Raw genomic sequence first — 14,107 nt, 5'->3', positions numbered from 1 at the left:
CCAGGGAATTCCGGAAGCAAAATACAACGTCTTCTCAGGGGCTTCTCATGACTGTTAGAATTGCATCACCGGCCGTGGGGGTTTTACCAACATATGTCACTGTCTGCCACCTAACAGGCAAGGCTAAGGAGACCCTTGGGATGCTACCGCGAGGAGACCAGTAAGCCAAACAATGTTATTGTACGCCCAAGGAATCGGGAGCAATGGCCTTAACAATACCAGTCAGATTTGTCCCTGTCCTTATACCTAGAATTCAAACACCACAAATAACACTTGGAATCCATCCTAAGTCGTTTATTATAATTGTACATCTTGTCATTTTCTAAACATTTTTTACGGAAATTAACATGAAAGGCAGATTTAGTGCAATGATAATAAAACCCATGGGATAAACCCATTTCAGTGCAAAAACAAAACACCATCTACAGCAAATAATACTGAATAACTTGTTATATTTATTGACTTGAAACTATGCAGGCACCAGAGTATCCTTCTTTCAGCCTCAACAACATCCATGTTTGTAGTTCTGTGGCGGGACCATCAAAACACTACTGTATCTGCAAGTCAGGCAACAGGAAGTAGACTAGAAGACCAGGCCATCCAGTGATTACAGCTGTGGACGTAGGACGTAGACAAGAGTGAAGTTTCCTTACATTGTTATAGAGCTTCATACTCGAACGACAGTCTACAAGTGTGCTTCCTAGAGAATTCATGTGGGACTTCTCACAAACAAGCCTCCCCCCCCCCTCCCCAAGACCCAGGGGGAAAACCTTAATCGTAGGCTGTAGAGCAAACATAAGGGTGATATCTGAACCTCTGAAGCACACACTTCAATCCCTAAGGAAACAGGAAGAGGACGCCTGTCTTCAGTCACATGACACAAACCCCTTTGTTGTTTCCATCTGATAGTGTAGTGGTTGTAGATATCGAGAAATAACTTCTTAAAAGGATATATGGATAATCATGATGAAATTAAGTGCTAGAAATAAGGAAGTGTGATGGTGTGTAATGGTGTGTATTTGGTCTCAGTACAGTGATCGCAGAGTGATGAGAGAGATGGAGCGAGAGAGGTAGAAACTGAGGAGAGAGATAGAGAGAGAGAGAGAGAGGGAGAGAAAGAGAGAGAGAGAGAGAGGGAGAGAAAGAGAGAGAGAGAGAGAGAGAGAATGACTGCTTCTGAGATCCTGGGGGAAACAGAAAACAACTGTCCATTCCTAAGCTTCCCATGCTCAAGCAGGCAGACGCAAGCACTCATGATCACACACATACATACACAAACACACACAGACAGCAAACACACACACACACACACACATGTGTCATCCACTCACAAACTCTCTTTAAATTGGCAGTTCAAAGTCCATTCCCTGCCAAGGTAGTCAACAGAATGAGCTCTTAACCCAGGCATTGGGTGCTCTTAACCGTTCTGCTTTCAGAGTCCTGGAAACCCCACCAGCCTCCCTCCACCTTCCATCTTTAAAGACAACACAAAGTGAGAGCTCTCCAGCGCCTGCTGGAGTCAGGTTAGGGAGGGTGGTGAGGGGGAAGGAGGCGGGTAGAGGGGGGTCAGGGGAAGAGATGCAGATCCAACTTGGGGGCCCACTCCAGGGCAGTGTTGACCACAGCGATGGCCGCAGCCCCCAGGGCCACGGTCAGTCCCATGACGGCCAATCGGATATAGCGCCTGGTGGCAGAGGGCTGGACCACCGTCATAGGCCCCGCACCCGAGCTCTCCAGTGCGGCCTGCTTCTCACGCCGTCGGCGCCGTAGCACCGAATCTGGCCGCTGCTGCTCCGACGCCAGGGCGAAGTCTTTAAAGGTGGAAGCAGCCGTCCTGGAGAGTGAGACAGGTAGGTTAGGGAGCAATGGAGGGGACGGTGGGGGGTGGTTGAATGAAGGGAGGGGCAGGTTAGGAACAATGGAGGGGGGCCATGTATGGAGGGAGGGAAAGAAAGGAGGACAGAGTAACCCCCTGGGCTGCGTTTCCCGAAAGCGTCGTAAGCCTAAGTTGATCGTAGAATCCATCGTAGGACGAATCTTTTACGGGCCGTTCCCATAGACATCATAGTTAAAGTGTCTCTTGAAAATTCGTAACTCTTGTAAGCGCATAGATTAGCCTACATCTTACGAGCATGTTTGGGAAACGCACGTAAGAAATATCGATGGTTTCGTTTTTTTTGCTCGATCGTTGCTACGATCCATCGTTATCGGGAAACGTAGCCAAGCAGTGTGAGAGGGTGAGGAGGAAGCCTAACTGTTGGCTGGCGGCCTCCCTGGCGAGCTCTGAGGGGGGGAACTGAACGAAGAGGTCTCCAGCCCGGCTGATGAGCATCTCGTATGGGAGGTCCTGGGGAATCTGAGACAGCAGGTGGTGGACAGACGCCATGTCACACTCACTGTCCAGCACTTCCTCCTCGCGGTGCAGCACAATCTGGAACACACACACACTTATTAAGACACATAGACGTGCTTGAAAACACACATACACGGTACATACACTTTTACATTTAGTCATTTAGCAGACGCTCTTATCCACAGCGACTTACAGTAAGTACATTACCCCCGAGGCAAGTAGGGTGAAGTGCCTTGCCCAAGGACACAACGTCATTTGGCACGGCCGGGAATCAAACTAGCGACCTTCAAATTACTAGCCCAATTCCCTAACCGCTCAGCCACCTGACTCCCTACACACACCACAATTGGTAGCAGCACAGACTCACCACAGCCGCAAAGTAGATGGGCATGAGGGGGTGGCAGGCCAGGAAGAAGTCGTACAATCGCACCACGTGTCTGAAGTCTGACAGGACGTGGCCAAACCAGGTGATTAGCCAGCTCAGGGCGAAGATGGTTCCCACCTCTGCCCTGGGACACACAACATGCCGGATACAGTCAAGACAGATCTATGGGAAGGTTTACACAGGGTCAAAGGTCTGTGGTAACATTCAAAGACTTCTGGAAAAGTTTGATCCTGCGGTTTAATGGAAGTCAATTTGATTCTAATGCTACGTTCCCACCGAACAAATTTTTCATTACATGTACAGTCAATGCAAACATGCGCAAATTCTCTATTCACGTCTATCACATCTTTCACTTTAGTTGAAAATTGGTTATAAGAAATCCATCTTTTTTGGAGGGGTAAAATCTCAAGGTTAGGGTCAGAGATTCGCGCGTATAAACACAAACCAAAAATTAGCTTTATTCCCTTCGCTTTTAGTGTGAACACAAAAGGTCTGTGGTAACATTCTTAGAATTTTGGTAACAGTTAGATTCTGAGGTCTAATGGAAGTCAGACAGATTCTACATTCTTTGGAAACATTCTAATCTAAGATCTATGCCACAGATTTTTGAATGTTACCACAGACCTAAGAATCTGACTGGATCACCTTGGAATCTGGGGGAAACTAAGGCTAAGCTAGCTACTCACTGTTGCATGTAGTCGTGCACCTCTGGGTTGACCCGCTCGATGATGGGCATCAGGTAGTTCAGGATATGTTTTGTGTTATCCATCGTGGGGTCCATGAAGTCCCTGCCGATCAGCACCAAGATAGATACGATACGATGAACTTTATTGTCCCGTTATAGTCTCAGCAGAAGGTAGCCCATTGATATGGGATGTCAGCAGCATGCAGAATGTGCTGCTAATATGCTCAAAGTGCAGTGACTAACTTGTACTGTTAACACTGTGGCATGTAGAACAGAGTAAATTGTGTGCATGCGATGCACTAGGAAGTAGGAAGTCCAAGGAAGTGTGTAAGGTGTTGTGTAGTAGGGTGTAGTGAGTAAGGGGTACCTTAGGTGATGAGTTGAGAGCTTCTCAACCAGCGCGGTTGCTAGGCGCTCTCCCAAGACCAATAGGAAGGTGACAACAATGTCGTGGTAACCCTGGTAGTAATGCAGCTGTGGGTTTCTCTTCAGAACTCTGAGGATGATGTCAATCAGCTCCTCCTGCAGACCCTCGCGCTGTTCATCAGGCATGCCTGCACACAGGGTCAAAGGTCAACCCTGACCCTAACCCTACTATTGCACGCCAGGGGGGTTTGCAACCATGTGAAGGCAGCGTGGCTTCTCTAAGGTAGGGTAAATACTGCTGAACAATCCTACAACTCCAGTACCCAACAACATGTTATAAGTTATATTATTAAGTTAAGTTATATTATATTGGCTCAGTTTACTTTCCTTTAAGTCTATTTTAGGGTGACACACGTACATTTAGACCAAAAACAGAGTCAAATTCCTTGTATGTGTACACATACTTTGCCAATAAAGTTCTGATATTAACTTTGAACTTGACTCCGCCAAGTGGCACAACTCTGTATAACTAGGATTGGGTCGGGGTTAGGGTTTGGGTCAGAGTTCAGGGTTAGGATACTCACCTGGAGGGAACCTTCGTAGCGAGCGCTGGACGTCCAGAAGGACCTGGTTGTAATCCTTGTTATTCTCCCGCTCAACCAACTCTGAGAGCCAAAAGATGCTACCGTTTTAGTATCATGTACGTGTCTGTTTGTTTATATTGATGTGAGATATTCTCTTGTATATATCTCTCATCTCTGGCCTGTATGCAATCTCTGGCCTGTATGCAATTTCTGGCCTGTATTTGTCATCTATAGCCCATATTTGTCATCCATGGCCTGTATTTGTCACCCACGGCCTGTATTTGTCATCCATGGCCCGTATGTAATCTCTAGCCTGTTGTTTCTGAAGTATCTGGGCTCCTCACCTGGTTTCTCTGGCAGGTTGTGGGTGGGCACGTTAAGAAGGCGTGGCCAGACCTGACAGCGGATGTGGTCGGAGAGCAGACCTCCTTCGCTGATGGCCATCCTCCTCAGGGCAGCCACATCAACGGGAGTCACGTTCAGAGCCTGCGAGATGTCCGCCTCCTTCCTCTTCCTCCGAGACTCTCCGTCTGCCGTGAGACACGAGCTGCCGGTGAAGACGGCCATCCAACTGACCGTTCGACGGCTCCCTTCCTGACGGTAGCTAACCGGTACAGCCACAAGTGGCACTAACTTACCAGGTCTACACCATGTCCTGGCCAGTGGTGTGACTAATAAACTGCATGGCTGCTAAACATGACCCTCCATCCTCCCACATCGTGTTTAGTCTTTCGTATCAACAAGCAGCACACATAGACCTAACACTGTATACTCTGATTAGGTTAGCCAATCTTAAGATTTAGGGAATGTGATGAAATACTCAACCTTTCCCCTTGATAGTGAAGCAATCTCTCCTCATTCGCTTTATACTTTTTTAAGTAGCAGCAGATTGTCTGAGACACAATTATTCTTATTCTATCAGAATATTGCAGTTCGTCCTTATTTGATCGAGTTTGTCTCCAGTCCTGACCAGCTACACTTCTCAACCCAGTAACGTCGTTACTCACCAATCTCATCTTCACCCAAACTGTGTCCTAGAATCAATCTAAGATAATGTATCAGGGAACTTATATTAAACTATGCAGAAGAGTCCACGTCACCAGACAGACATCATTTAGCCGTCAGTAAACAATTTGTCTAGCAGATTGACATTTTTAGTCTGTTCTGCTGTAGTCTATCGTTACAGCGAAATGGCTATCGAACAGTCAGTATCGAACAGTCAGTGTACTAGCTTGTCAAGGCATCTTGAAATTCAGCCTCACCGTGAGGAATACCCCTTCCTCTTGTGTAAACGGCGACATTGACATATCCCACGCAGATAAGCTACTGTACCAAGCTAGTGTATTACCACGACAACTAGCTGGGGAGCTGCTGCAATTCGTCCATTTAGATTTACAGATACTAGCCAGCTGCTAGCAAGCAACAACATTAGCTAGCTGTATTACAGTAGTCTGGCTACAATAGCCTATAGCTTGACTACTAGGTGGTATGTTTTAGCTTGATAGGGCTTGACTTACCGTGTCTTCCAATTCCATTTAAAGGTGAAGAGGCACCAGCACTTCTAGATCTCTTCATTTTCCCTCTGCTATTAGCTAGTACAACCTCGTTACCATTGTAATGTCGTTGGATCGACGGCTAACGTTAGCCAAGTTCAGTCTGTCTGCTAATAGCAACTCACCAACTAACGTTAGCTAGTTGCTAGCAAGGCCACGGTGGGTTGAACGCTAGCAAGCTGGGAAGCAATGTCATTCAGAAATTGACCGTATGTTATATTGCTTGCCATCACACCAACTGCCATATTATGAATCGATCAGTTTCGAAGTAGAGTGCTGTCATCTGGCGGCTACATATTCGCAATGCTGGGACTTGCTAGCTAGATGACTAGCCTAGCTTGTTTACAAGTCACGTTTCCTTTAGGAGGATCAAGGTTTGATTCTTGAGCTGAGATGGTGCTACTGATGAGGACCAACAAGAAGGCTGACAACGGGTCAAAGTTAGGATGACGTGGCTCAGCTACTGTAATAAAGCCTTGCACGTAGCTGGTACTGTACTGGATGTGGTAAAGTAAAAAGTTATCGTGTAAATTCACAATTATGTTTATTGTTCTTATTCGGGTAGCTGTAAATATTTCCATTGGCACTGTCCATAAATAGGAGAACACTTTACAGTTTTAAAGACACATGTAAAGTCAAAATGATGAGATTTCTATTCATTCTTTGGTGGTTGTAAACATTTGCATTTGCAATTAGCTCTGCACAAAATATATTTTTTACACAATTTTGATGTGTGTCAGTAATGTAATTATGAAACAGACTAGACCTATATTTGTCAACAAAATAAACTTGATTAGGCTTAGACGGTAGATTTCAAGCCACATTTTCAACACTGCATAGGTTAATCAACACACCTATTCAGCATAAAGAATCAAGTTCAAATTGACATACATGAAATGAATACAAACAACCTAAACAAGACATTCTCATTCACAACCATATTTTGTAAAATTGTACAAGTTTTATAACAAAATGGACACAGATCCCCAAATCACAGCACATCCTGGAACAGCAAACTCCTAGAGAATGAAGAAAAGGCTTAATAAACAAGAAAAAAATGTTTTTGGGGGAAAGTTATAAAGTGCTTTCTATGAGGAACCAAGAAGAGCAAGGGTCAGATCTAACCGCCTCTTCCAGAGTGGGAGCCTGGAGCCTGGAGCCTGGAACCTGTGGCTTCATTTACCCCAACAGTAATGACCAGGGTGAATCATGATTCCTTCACCTGGAGGGAGAGGTCCGCAGTTCTAGCCTGTGCGGTCCTGTTGTTTTTGGTCATCATTTTTAGCAATTTATTACATAACAAATCTACCGTGTAAAAGCTTTGGGAAACAAAAAAATACATTTTATGTATTAAATTGGGGTTTGTGAAAAGCCTTTAAAAAAGGAAATTATATTTTGCACCACAGCCCCAATGATGCACAAACACATTTGATCCTGTACACAGCTATAACACTGTTTCAGCAATGCAGCTGTATGTTAGTCTGCTGCAGGGGCGCCGCCAGGAATTCATGCCCCATGAAAAAAAACGTTTATAATTTATATTTGTTTTTATTTTGTTATTATTTTTTGGGGCCCCTGTCAGTCAGGGGCCCTTAGAATCGTCATAACTTTTCCCCCCTATACGGCGCCCCTGGTCTACTGTACTTCACACATTATAACAACACTAATCACCTTGTTTGTGCATACATAGAGCCATGATTGTGGTGGTAATTTGTACTTTCTTTAGAGGCTTTTCACAAACCATATATATATTTTTTTTAAAAAAATATATTTGCCTTATAGAGAGAAACAAATAGAATAGCAGTGTCAATGTAGTACAGTGCTGTAGTCGAGGGCAACCATGGAGCACGCATGAAGAGGAGTCTGGTCTCAGTGGCAGTTCTGGCAGTTGGGATGACAGCGAGCCACATTGAAGTTACAGCCACAACCCCCCGAGGTGTCTCCTCTTCCCTGCAAGTCAACAAACACAGGTTACCTCGGCAACTCCCATAGACAGACTCATAAAACCCCCTTTGACCCCAGTTTGCTTTTGCCCAAATCCTTCAATTAAAAGAGTCAATGAAGGTATGTGGCTTTAACTAACCAATTGTGTTAGATCAGAGATTATTCCAAAAAAAGAAGCAGGCACAGCCAGTCAGAATGCACTGCTAGGTAACCATCAGTTAAGGTCAGGTTTGGTCTAATGGTCTAAAAAGGTCAGGGGTCATTCTTACCTCGGGTCCCCAGCGAGCCTGTTTGGTGACCCAACAGATCTCAGTCTTACACATCAGGCAGCAGATCCAATCACAGCCATCCTTTTTCTGAACTATGACCTTACACTTGGGACAGTACATGGCCTCTCCACTCTGCAACAAGCCCTGGAAGCCAAACAGTACCACGCGACAACAATGAAACCACACTTTAACACTACAATATAAAAATTGGCAAACACAACTATATAAACTACATGGCCAAAGGTTAGTTTCCACCTTCCATATGGAGTTGGCAGCCCATTTGCAGCTATAACAGCTGCCAACTAACGCAATATATCATATAATAAGATCCATATAATAGATATACACTATATATAATTGTATACAAGGTTAGGGGTCAACGGTCACATACCTCCAGCATCTGGGTTGTCTGCCTGGCTGCATCATCATTCTCGGCTCTGATGCGGAGGTCATCCTGGTACTCCTTACAGTTCATATCTTTGTGGATTGCCTTCAGAGGAGGATACGGGCAGTCGCAAGCCATCATTAGTTGACAAAGACTATGGCGTTTGTGGCCGTCGGTGCTGTTGTCAAAGGCGACACCAACACTCGCACACTCACCTTGCAGAGGAGGCAGTTGGTCTCGCTGCAGAGTTCACAGTTGAACTCGTTGACTTCATCCTCAAAGATGCACCAGCCGGCACAGTCAGGGGTCTTGCAGTGGAAGCTGTTCTCACTCCTAGTCTCAGCGATGCTCAGCCGTAACTCCAGGAACTTCTGGTGCTCCTCTGGGGTGAGAAGCTGCACAGCCAAGGAGGAACCAATCAGGGTCAGGTTTATCGGGTCAGGTTAAAGGGTTAACTCTGGGGCATGTTAGGGTCAAGTGTATAAGGTCACATCAGGGTCATGTTTATAGGGTCAGGTTAAAGGGTTAACTCTGGGGCATGTTAGGGTCAAGTGTATAAGGTCACATCAAGGTCAGGTTTAAAGGGCCAGGTTAAAGGGTTAACTCTGGGGCTTGTTAGGGTCGGGTGTACAAGGTCACATCAAGGTCAGGTTTATGGGGTCAGGTTAAAGGGTTAACTCTGGGGCATGTTAGGGTCAGGTGTATAAGGTCACATCAAGGTCATGTTTATAGGGTCAGGTTAAAGGGTTAACTCTGGGGCATGTTAGGGTCAAGTGTATAAGGTCACATCAAGGTCATGTTTATAGGGTCAGGTTAAAGGGTTAACTCTGGGGCATGTTAGGGTCGGGTGTACAAGGTCACATCAAGGTCAGGTTTATGGGGTCAGGATCAGGTCATAGGGTCAGATCAGGGTCAGCCAACTCACAGATTTGATCTCTCTGTCCTGAAGCTTCCTGTCACAGCTGTAGTTCTCGTCACCATAGGGACATGACACTTCGGCATCCATGCTGGTCACTATGGTCCCCTTCAGACACTCCCTGTTAGGGTTAGTCAATCAATCTGATGTTCAGCAAGCCGGAAGTCATCATCCCAGTGATTCGGTCTACATTATGAGCATATATTTATTTTGCTATTCAACTACCATCCTTCAGTAGCTACAGATTACATAGGAGATAGTATTAGTCAACCATCTGATTAGGACAAGTTCAGCATAGATCTATACTACTTATTAAATACTGCAAAGTTTAGTACAGTAATATGTACTTTAACGTACACAGTATGATACAGCAAAGTGCTATATTAAGGAGGACTTTGTATAGAGCGGTTTGGAGGATAACACACTTGCAGAAGCAGTGCAGACATTCTCTGAGAGTGGCGCCCTCTCCTGGAGGGACAGAGTTGAAGCAGATGGGGCAGAGCACCTCGTGTGTGTTGGGGACCAAACTCTGGAAGTCTGTTTCCAGAAGGCTCTGGAAGTTCTTCTGACGCTCCTCTTGCAAGACCTACAAGGGAGAAACACACACACAAAACACAGATACACAAAATGTAAAAAAAAAAAATACATATACTGTATCATCTACAGGGTTTACCGCCAAAAAATTGTTAGTTAAGGTGGTTGGAGGAGGTTTTTAAGCGGACCGGTGGGGGGGGGACTGAGACTGGCGTTGGAAAACAGGACAGAGTAACATGGCGGATATCGCTCATACAAAAATAAAACAACGTAGTTAAGGCGGCAGGCGTGTGTTGCTTAGGTGGCCGCCTTAACTGCAAAGTGTTATGGGAAACCCTGATCTGATTGACACACGTCCACACACTGACCTGTTGGTACTGTAGGCTGGCCAACTCTTCCTGCTGTATTCGGTGTATCTCCTCCAGGTCTGGCTGGTGGATGTCAGGTACCTGGTACTCTGCAGGCCTCTCATGCCCACACATCTCACAGCCTGGCCGGGTGGGCTTGTTTACATAGGTACACTCTGGACACGACCAACCCACCTGCACGCACACACACACGGAGACGCAACATTAACACACACACACACACACACGGAGACGCAACATTAACACACACACGGAGACGCAACATTAACACACACACACGGAGAAACAACATGCATAAATACATACAGAGAAACAACATACACACACAGAAACAACAAACACACACACACACACACAAGCGTAATGCATTCTAACAGTGATCAATTCCAATGCTCATGTTCTTATAGCTGGGTCCTGGGGGAGTGCAGGGTGCAGTGCTACCTGTGGTTTGGGTGGAGGAGGTGGAGGACGTGTCACCGTGGGTTTAGGAGGCGGGGTCGGCTTCTCGATGGCACTCTGACCCAGCGCTTGAGGCTCCGCCAAGTACACAGACTCATATATACCTAACAGCAACCAATCAAGGGCAAGGATTCTGGTCAACTGCCAATTGTTTTGAGGATATTTCAACAGAAAATCAGCTTGGATGTCATGGATAGATACAGAAAATGTGCTTTAGAAATCTTCAGTATGAGCTGTTTGAAACCCAGCTCTTTTCTGCCTGGCTGAGTCGGCTAGACCTTGCCTCCACATAATCCACAGTAACCCTTTTACATTTAGTCATTTTTTACATTTAGTCATTTGAGCCCTTTTGCAAAGAATCTTCAGAATCAAGACCAGGTTTGCCAGGATTTATTCATGCCTGAGTATTAAGGCACATGGTTTTAACAAGAACAAAAACTAGGTTGTTGTTGTTCCGTTTCTTATAATCTGGCCACAAACTGGCGTTGCCAGGCGATATCTTACTGTCAAGGAGTCTGTGCTCCTGGTCCTGCAGGTGGTGCTGGCGGGTGAGTTTTGCAGCTTGGCAGGACTGGATGTACAGGTAGGCCTGGTCGCCGTTCTTACAGATGCCGTGACTGTATAGCGTGTCATTGTCTCTGGTCAGACGCTTCCCAATAACCCAGCGTTGCAAGTAGGGGTGGAACCCATAGTCACTGTTGATCTGCAAGCATAGAAACAAACAGTCACATCTAACCTGGATGTGAAGCTAATGTTGCCACTACTTGGTAGAAGATGGGAAGTTATAGTCACTACTGATATGTAGGAATTTGAATGTATATGTTTGTGTATGCTTATATTGATGTTTGAGGGTACTCGTGGACCAGAGTAATCCAGGAATATCACAAAACAACATTGGATAATCAATGCAGCACACAGTGTGTTACAGAGTGATGAGGGAAAGACAGGTGGATAGAGACTGTTCTATGCAGTGACAGGAACGCTGACAGGGTGTCAGTTGCAATACTGGTCTGGGTCTGGGCAGAATGGAGAGAACAGGTACCTTCTCTTTCAGCTCAGAGATGGTCATGTCAACAGACACCAGCACCGTCACAGGGATGTAATTTTCTGACTGGGAGTCTCCCACCCCAACCTTCAGCCTGGACAGAGAACAGTCTGGGTTTAATAGGGAAGGGGACAGCTAACTCAAATCAAATCAAATTTATTTGTATAGCCCTTTTTACACGCAAGCATGTCACAGAGGGCTTCACATACGCCCATAGAACTGCCCCTCAACCAACCTAAACCCTCAAGGAAGACAAGGAAAAACTCCCAGAAAAACTCCCAACGCAAGAAAAAATGGAAGAAACCTTGGGAGGAGCAATTCAGAGAGGGATCCCCTCCTCCAGAGACAGTTGACAAGAGAGAGGAGCAGAACACAAGCTAAACATAGTCATACAGTGTCAATGGGTTTTGAAACACACTAACACACTGGCTCACACTCTTCTGTCCTTCTCTCACTCCCTTCCATCCTTCCTTTCTCCCTCCCCCCTTTCTCTAATATCGCATTCTCTCTCCCTTTCTCTCAGACAAAAACACATTGCGTAAAGCACCGCTATGTGTTTGTTTTAGGCCATGCCTATGGTTAGGTTTAGGGGTAAAGGTTAGGGAGGTTAAAGGTTAATGTACACCTACTTTATGGCATCCTGTGGGTATGCCAGATTGGAGACCTTGACGCTCACAGGAATCCCCAGGTCAGACAGGCGTTCTGAACATCTGAGGGCCTCTTCTTTGTCGCCACTGCTCAGAGCCTCACCAAGCAGCTGGGCAAGTTCCTCCGCTGCAATACACAAACACACACACAAACACACACAGGTTAACGAAACATGGGAAGGGCTGGACTCCAAGCTATTCAGCCCAAACTTTGACACAAGACTATCAGTCTTATGCATTTAAATGACCTTTCCCCCCCATTACCATGTCAACAAATACAACTGTTTTTACACAGAGTTCTGTGAAAGTTGCCTACCCTCTTTTAGGGGGTCCTCAGCCACTGACATCACTTTACCTAATCGAGACAGAAACAAACCTGGAATGTGAGGAGTAGTGTGAATATGGCATCTATTGTTTCTATTGGATGAAAAGATGTATACTAAAAAAACACACAGTCATGTTTTAACTTGTCAGAATGAATATATACTCAGATACATAAAAGAAATATGATATGATGATATGCTTTTTGTGCTATATACCGAAACATTTGCCAATGGTCAAAGTTGCAGGCATTCAGGTTCTTTAAAAGACTTTTAGGCTGTGTTGTGTTTTTTTTTCAGCACAGCAATGGTTTCATGAATTACTTTGATCCTTGTTCCTCTTACATTCTATTACTAACAACTTATATCATAACTCAGACTAAAGTCAGAGGAAATCTAACAGCAACACTGTGACACTGCAAATTCACGTTATATGCCTTGATTATTTGAAACATTCAAACTATACATTTGAAACTATAATCCACTTCTGACAGACGCAGAAGCAATAAATAGGGCGTGCGGTTAAAACCGAAAGACAGAAGTTGGGAGAGGAAAGGTTACGGCGGTGTACAGTGCAAAACAATTACATTCACAAACTGTGACAACAAACTTACCTCTTTAAACTCTCCTTAAGAACGTGTACGATGCTTTAAAGGTCAAAGGACTGGATACCTTCTCTCTCGTAAGCCAAATGTCATCCAAAGCAGGAAAATGGAAAGTGAAACTGGGCACGTCGTGACGAAACTATTCGGACACAAGATCCCTATATCCGGAGTCGGGATGAAACACAACGATTATTCAATTGCCGAGTCAGAGATATGATCCCCGCCCCTTCCCCAAAGCACTCTCCTCGCAGGTGTTTTTTCATCTAAAGAAATATGTTTTTATCTCGTCATAATGATCATAGCTACGTCGTGAAAAGCAAACTACGATTTTCTAGGCAGTATGCATTTAACCTGTTTTGGTAGGTTCAGAGAGGTTAAAATGACGGGTAAAAGATTAAGTACTGACTACACTTTTCACTCAAGTTAAAGTTAAGAAGTGTGGGCTGGGCTATGAAATACTTAAGTAAAAAGTTGACATTACTACTACCAGTTTTAGTGTCACTCTGGTAAATGGACGTCGCTACATGAATACAAAAAGACACTCAAAAGCCGTGCGAAACTTTTTTTCGAAAAAATATTTCTACCGATCAAAACTTTTCTTCTGAATTTTTTTTTTTGTAATTTGTTTTGTTGAAACTTTTTTGTAGAAACTCGCTGACAGAAGAAACAAGAGATCGGAACAGAGAAGC

The 14,107-nt window shown here is 44.9% G+C and overlaps 2 protein-coding genes across 3 annotated transcripts; both read right to left on the bottom strand.

Moving 5' to 3' along the window:
- Positions 1–279: 279 nt before the first annotated feature.
- tbc1d20 (TBC1 domain family, member 20) lies at positions 280–6,327 on the bottom strand. The gene is made up of 8 exons (XM_084705514.1): positions 5,891–6,327; positions 4,718–4,903; positions 4,374–4,454; positions 3,791–3,977; positions 3,425–3,526; positions 2,721–2,862; positions 2,256–2,431; positions 280–1,834 (listed from the first exon to the last, which is right to left on the bottom strand). The coding sequence occupies exons 1-8, from the start codon at positions 5,946–5,948 to the stop codon at positions 1,567–1,569; spliced, it is 1,200 nt and encodes a 399-aa protein (XP_084561640.1). The 5' UTR covers positions 5,949–6,327; the 3' UTR covers positions 280–1,566.
- Positions 6,328–7,454: 1,127 nt separating this feature from the next.
- On the bottom strand, positions 7,455–13,626 carry rbck1 (RanBP-type and C3HC4-type zinc finger containing 1). 2 transcript variants are annotated; one of them, XM_084705512.1, is made up of 13 exons: positions 13,428–13,626; positions 12,810–12,869; positions 12,476–12,620; positions 11,844–11,940; positions 11,306–11,504; positions 10,784–10,905; positions 10,343–10,516; positions 9,866–10,026; positions 9,450–9,561; positions 8,740–8,919; positions 8,531–8,629; positions 8,140–8,283; positions 7,455–7,876 (listed from the first exon to the last, which is right to left on the bottom strand). In XM_084705512.1, the coding sequence occupies exons 2-13, from the start codon at positions 12,838–12,840 to the stop codon at positions 7,796–7,798; spliced, it is 1,545 nt and encodes a 514-aa protein (XP_084561638.1). In that variant the 5' UTR covers positions 12,841–12,869; positions 13,428–13,626; the 3' UTR covers positions 7,455–7,795. The 2 variants fall into 2 exon arrangements, with proteins under 2 accessions (XP_084561638.1, XP_084561639.1); XM_084705513.1 differs by having other exon boundaries at positions 12,810–12,848.
- Positions 13,627–14,107: the final 481 nt, after the last annotated feature.

This window comes from Hypomesus nipponensis, chromosome 9, assembly GCF_054491055.1.
Source record: "Hypomesus nipponensis isolate SF chromosome 9, ASM5449105v1, whole genome shotgun sequence".
NCBI lineage: Eukaryota > Metazoa > Chordata > Actinopteri > Osmeriformes > Osmeridae > Hypomesus > Hypomesus nipponensis.
Note: the sequence above shows the minus strand (reverse complement) of the source record. Positions and strands in the feature narration are given on the sequence as shown.

Coding starts and splice junctions, on each gene's coding strand:
- tbc1d20 (XM_084705514.1), bottom strand. CDS start 5,948: ATGAAGAGATCTAGAAGTGCTGGTGCCTCTTCACCTTTAAATGGAATT. Junction 4,904..5,890: donor AAATGGAATTGGAAGACACG/GTAAGTCAAGCC, acceptor GTCTCACGGCAG/ACGGAGAGTCTCGGAGGAAG. Junction 2,432..2,720: donor CCATCTACTTTGCGGCTGTG/GTGAGTCTGTGC, acceptor TGTGTGTTCCAG/ATTGTGCTGCACCGCGAGGA.
- rbck1 (XM_084705512.1), bottom strand. CDS start 12,840: ATGTCAGTGGCTGAGGACCCCCTAAAAGAGG. Junction 10,027..10,342: donor CCAGCCTACAGTACCAACAG/GTCAGTGTGTGG, acceptor TCTCCCTTGTAG/GTCTTGCAAGAGGAGCGTCA. Junction 9,562..9,865: donor TGTCTGCACTGCTTCTGCAA/GTGTGTTATCCT, acceptor TAACCCTAACAG/GGAGTGTCTGAAGGGGACCA.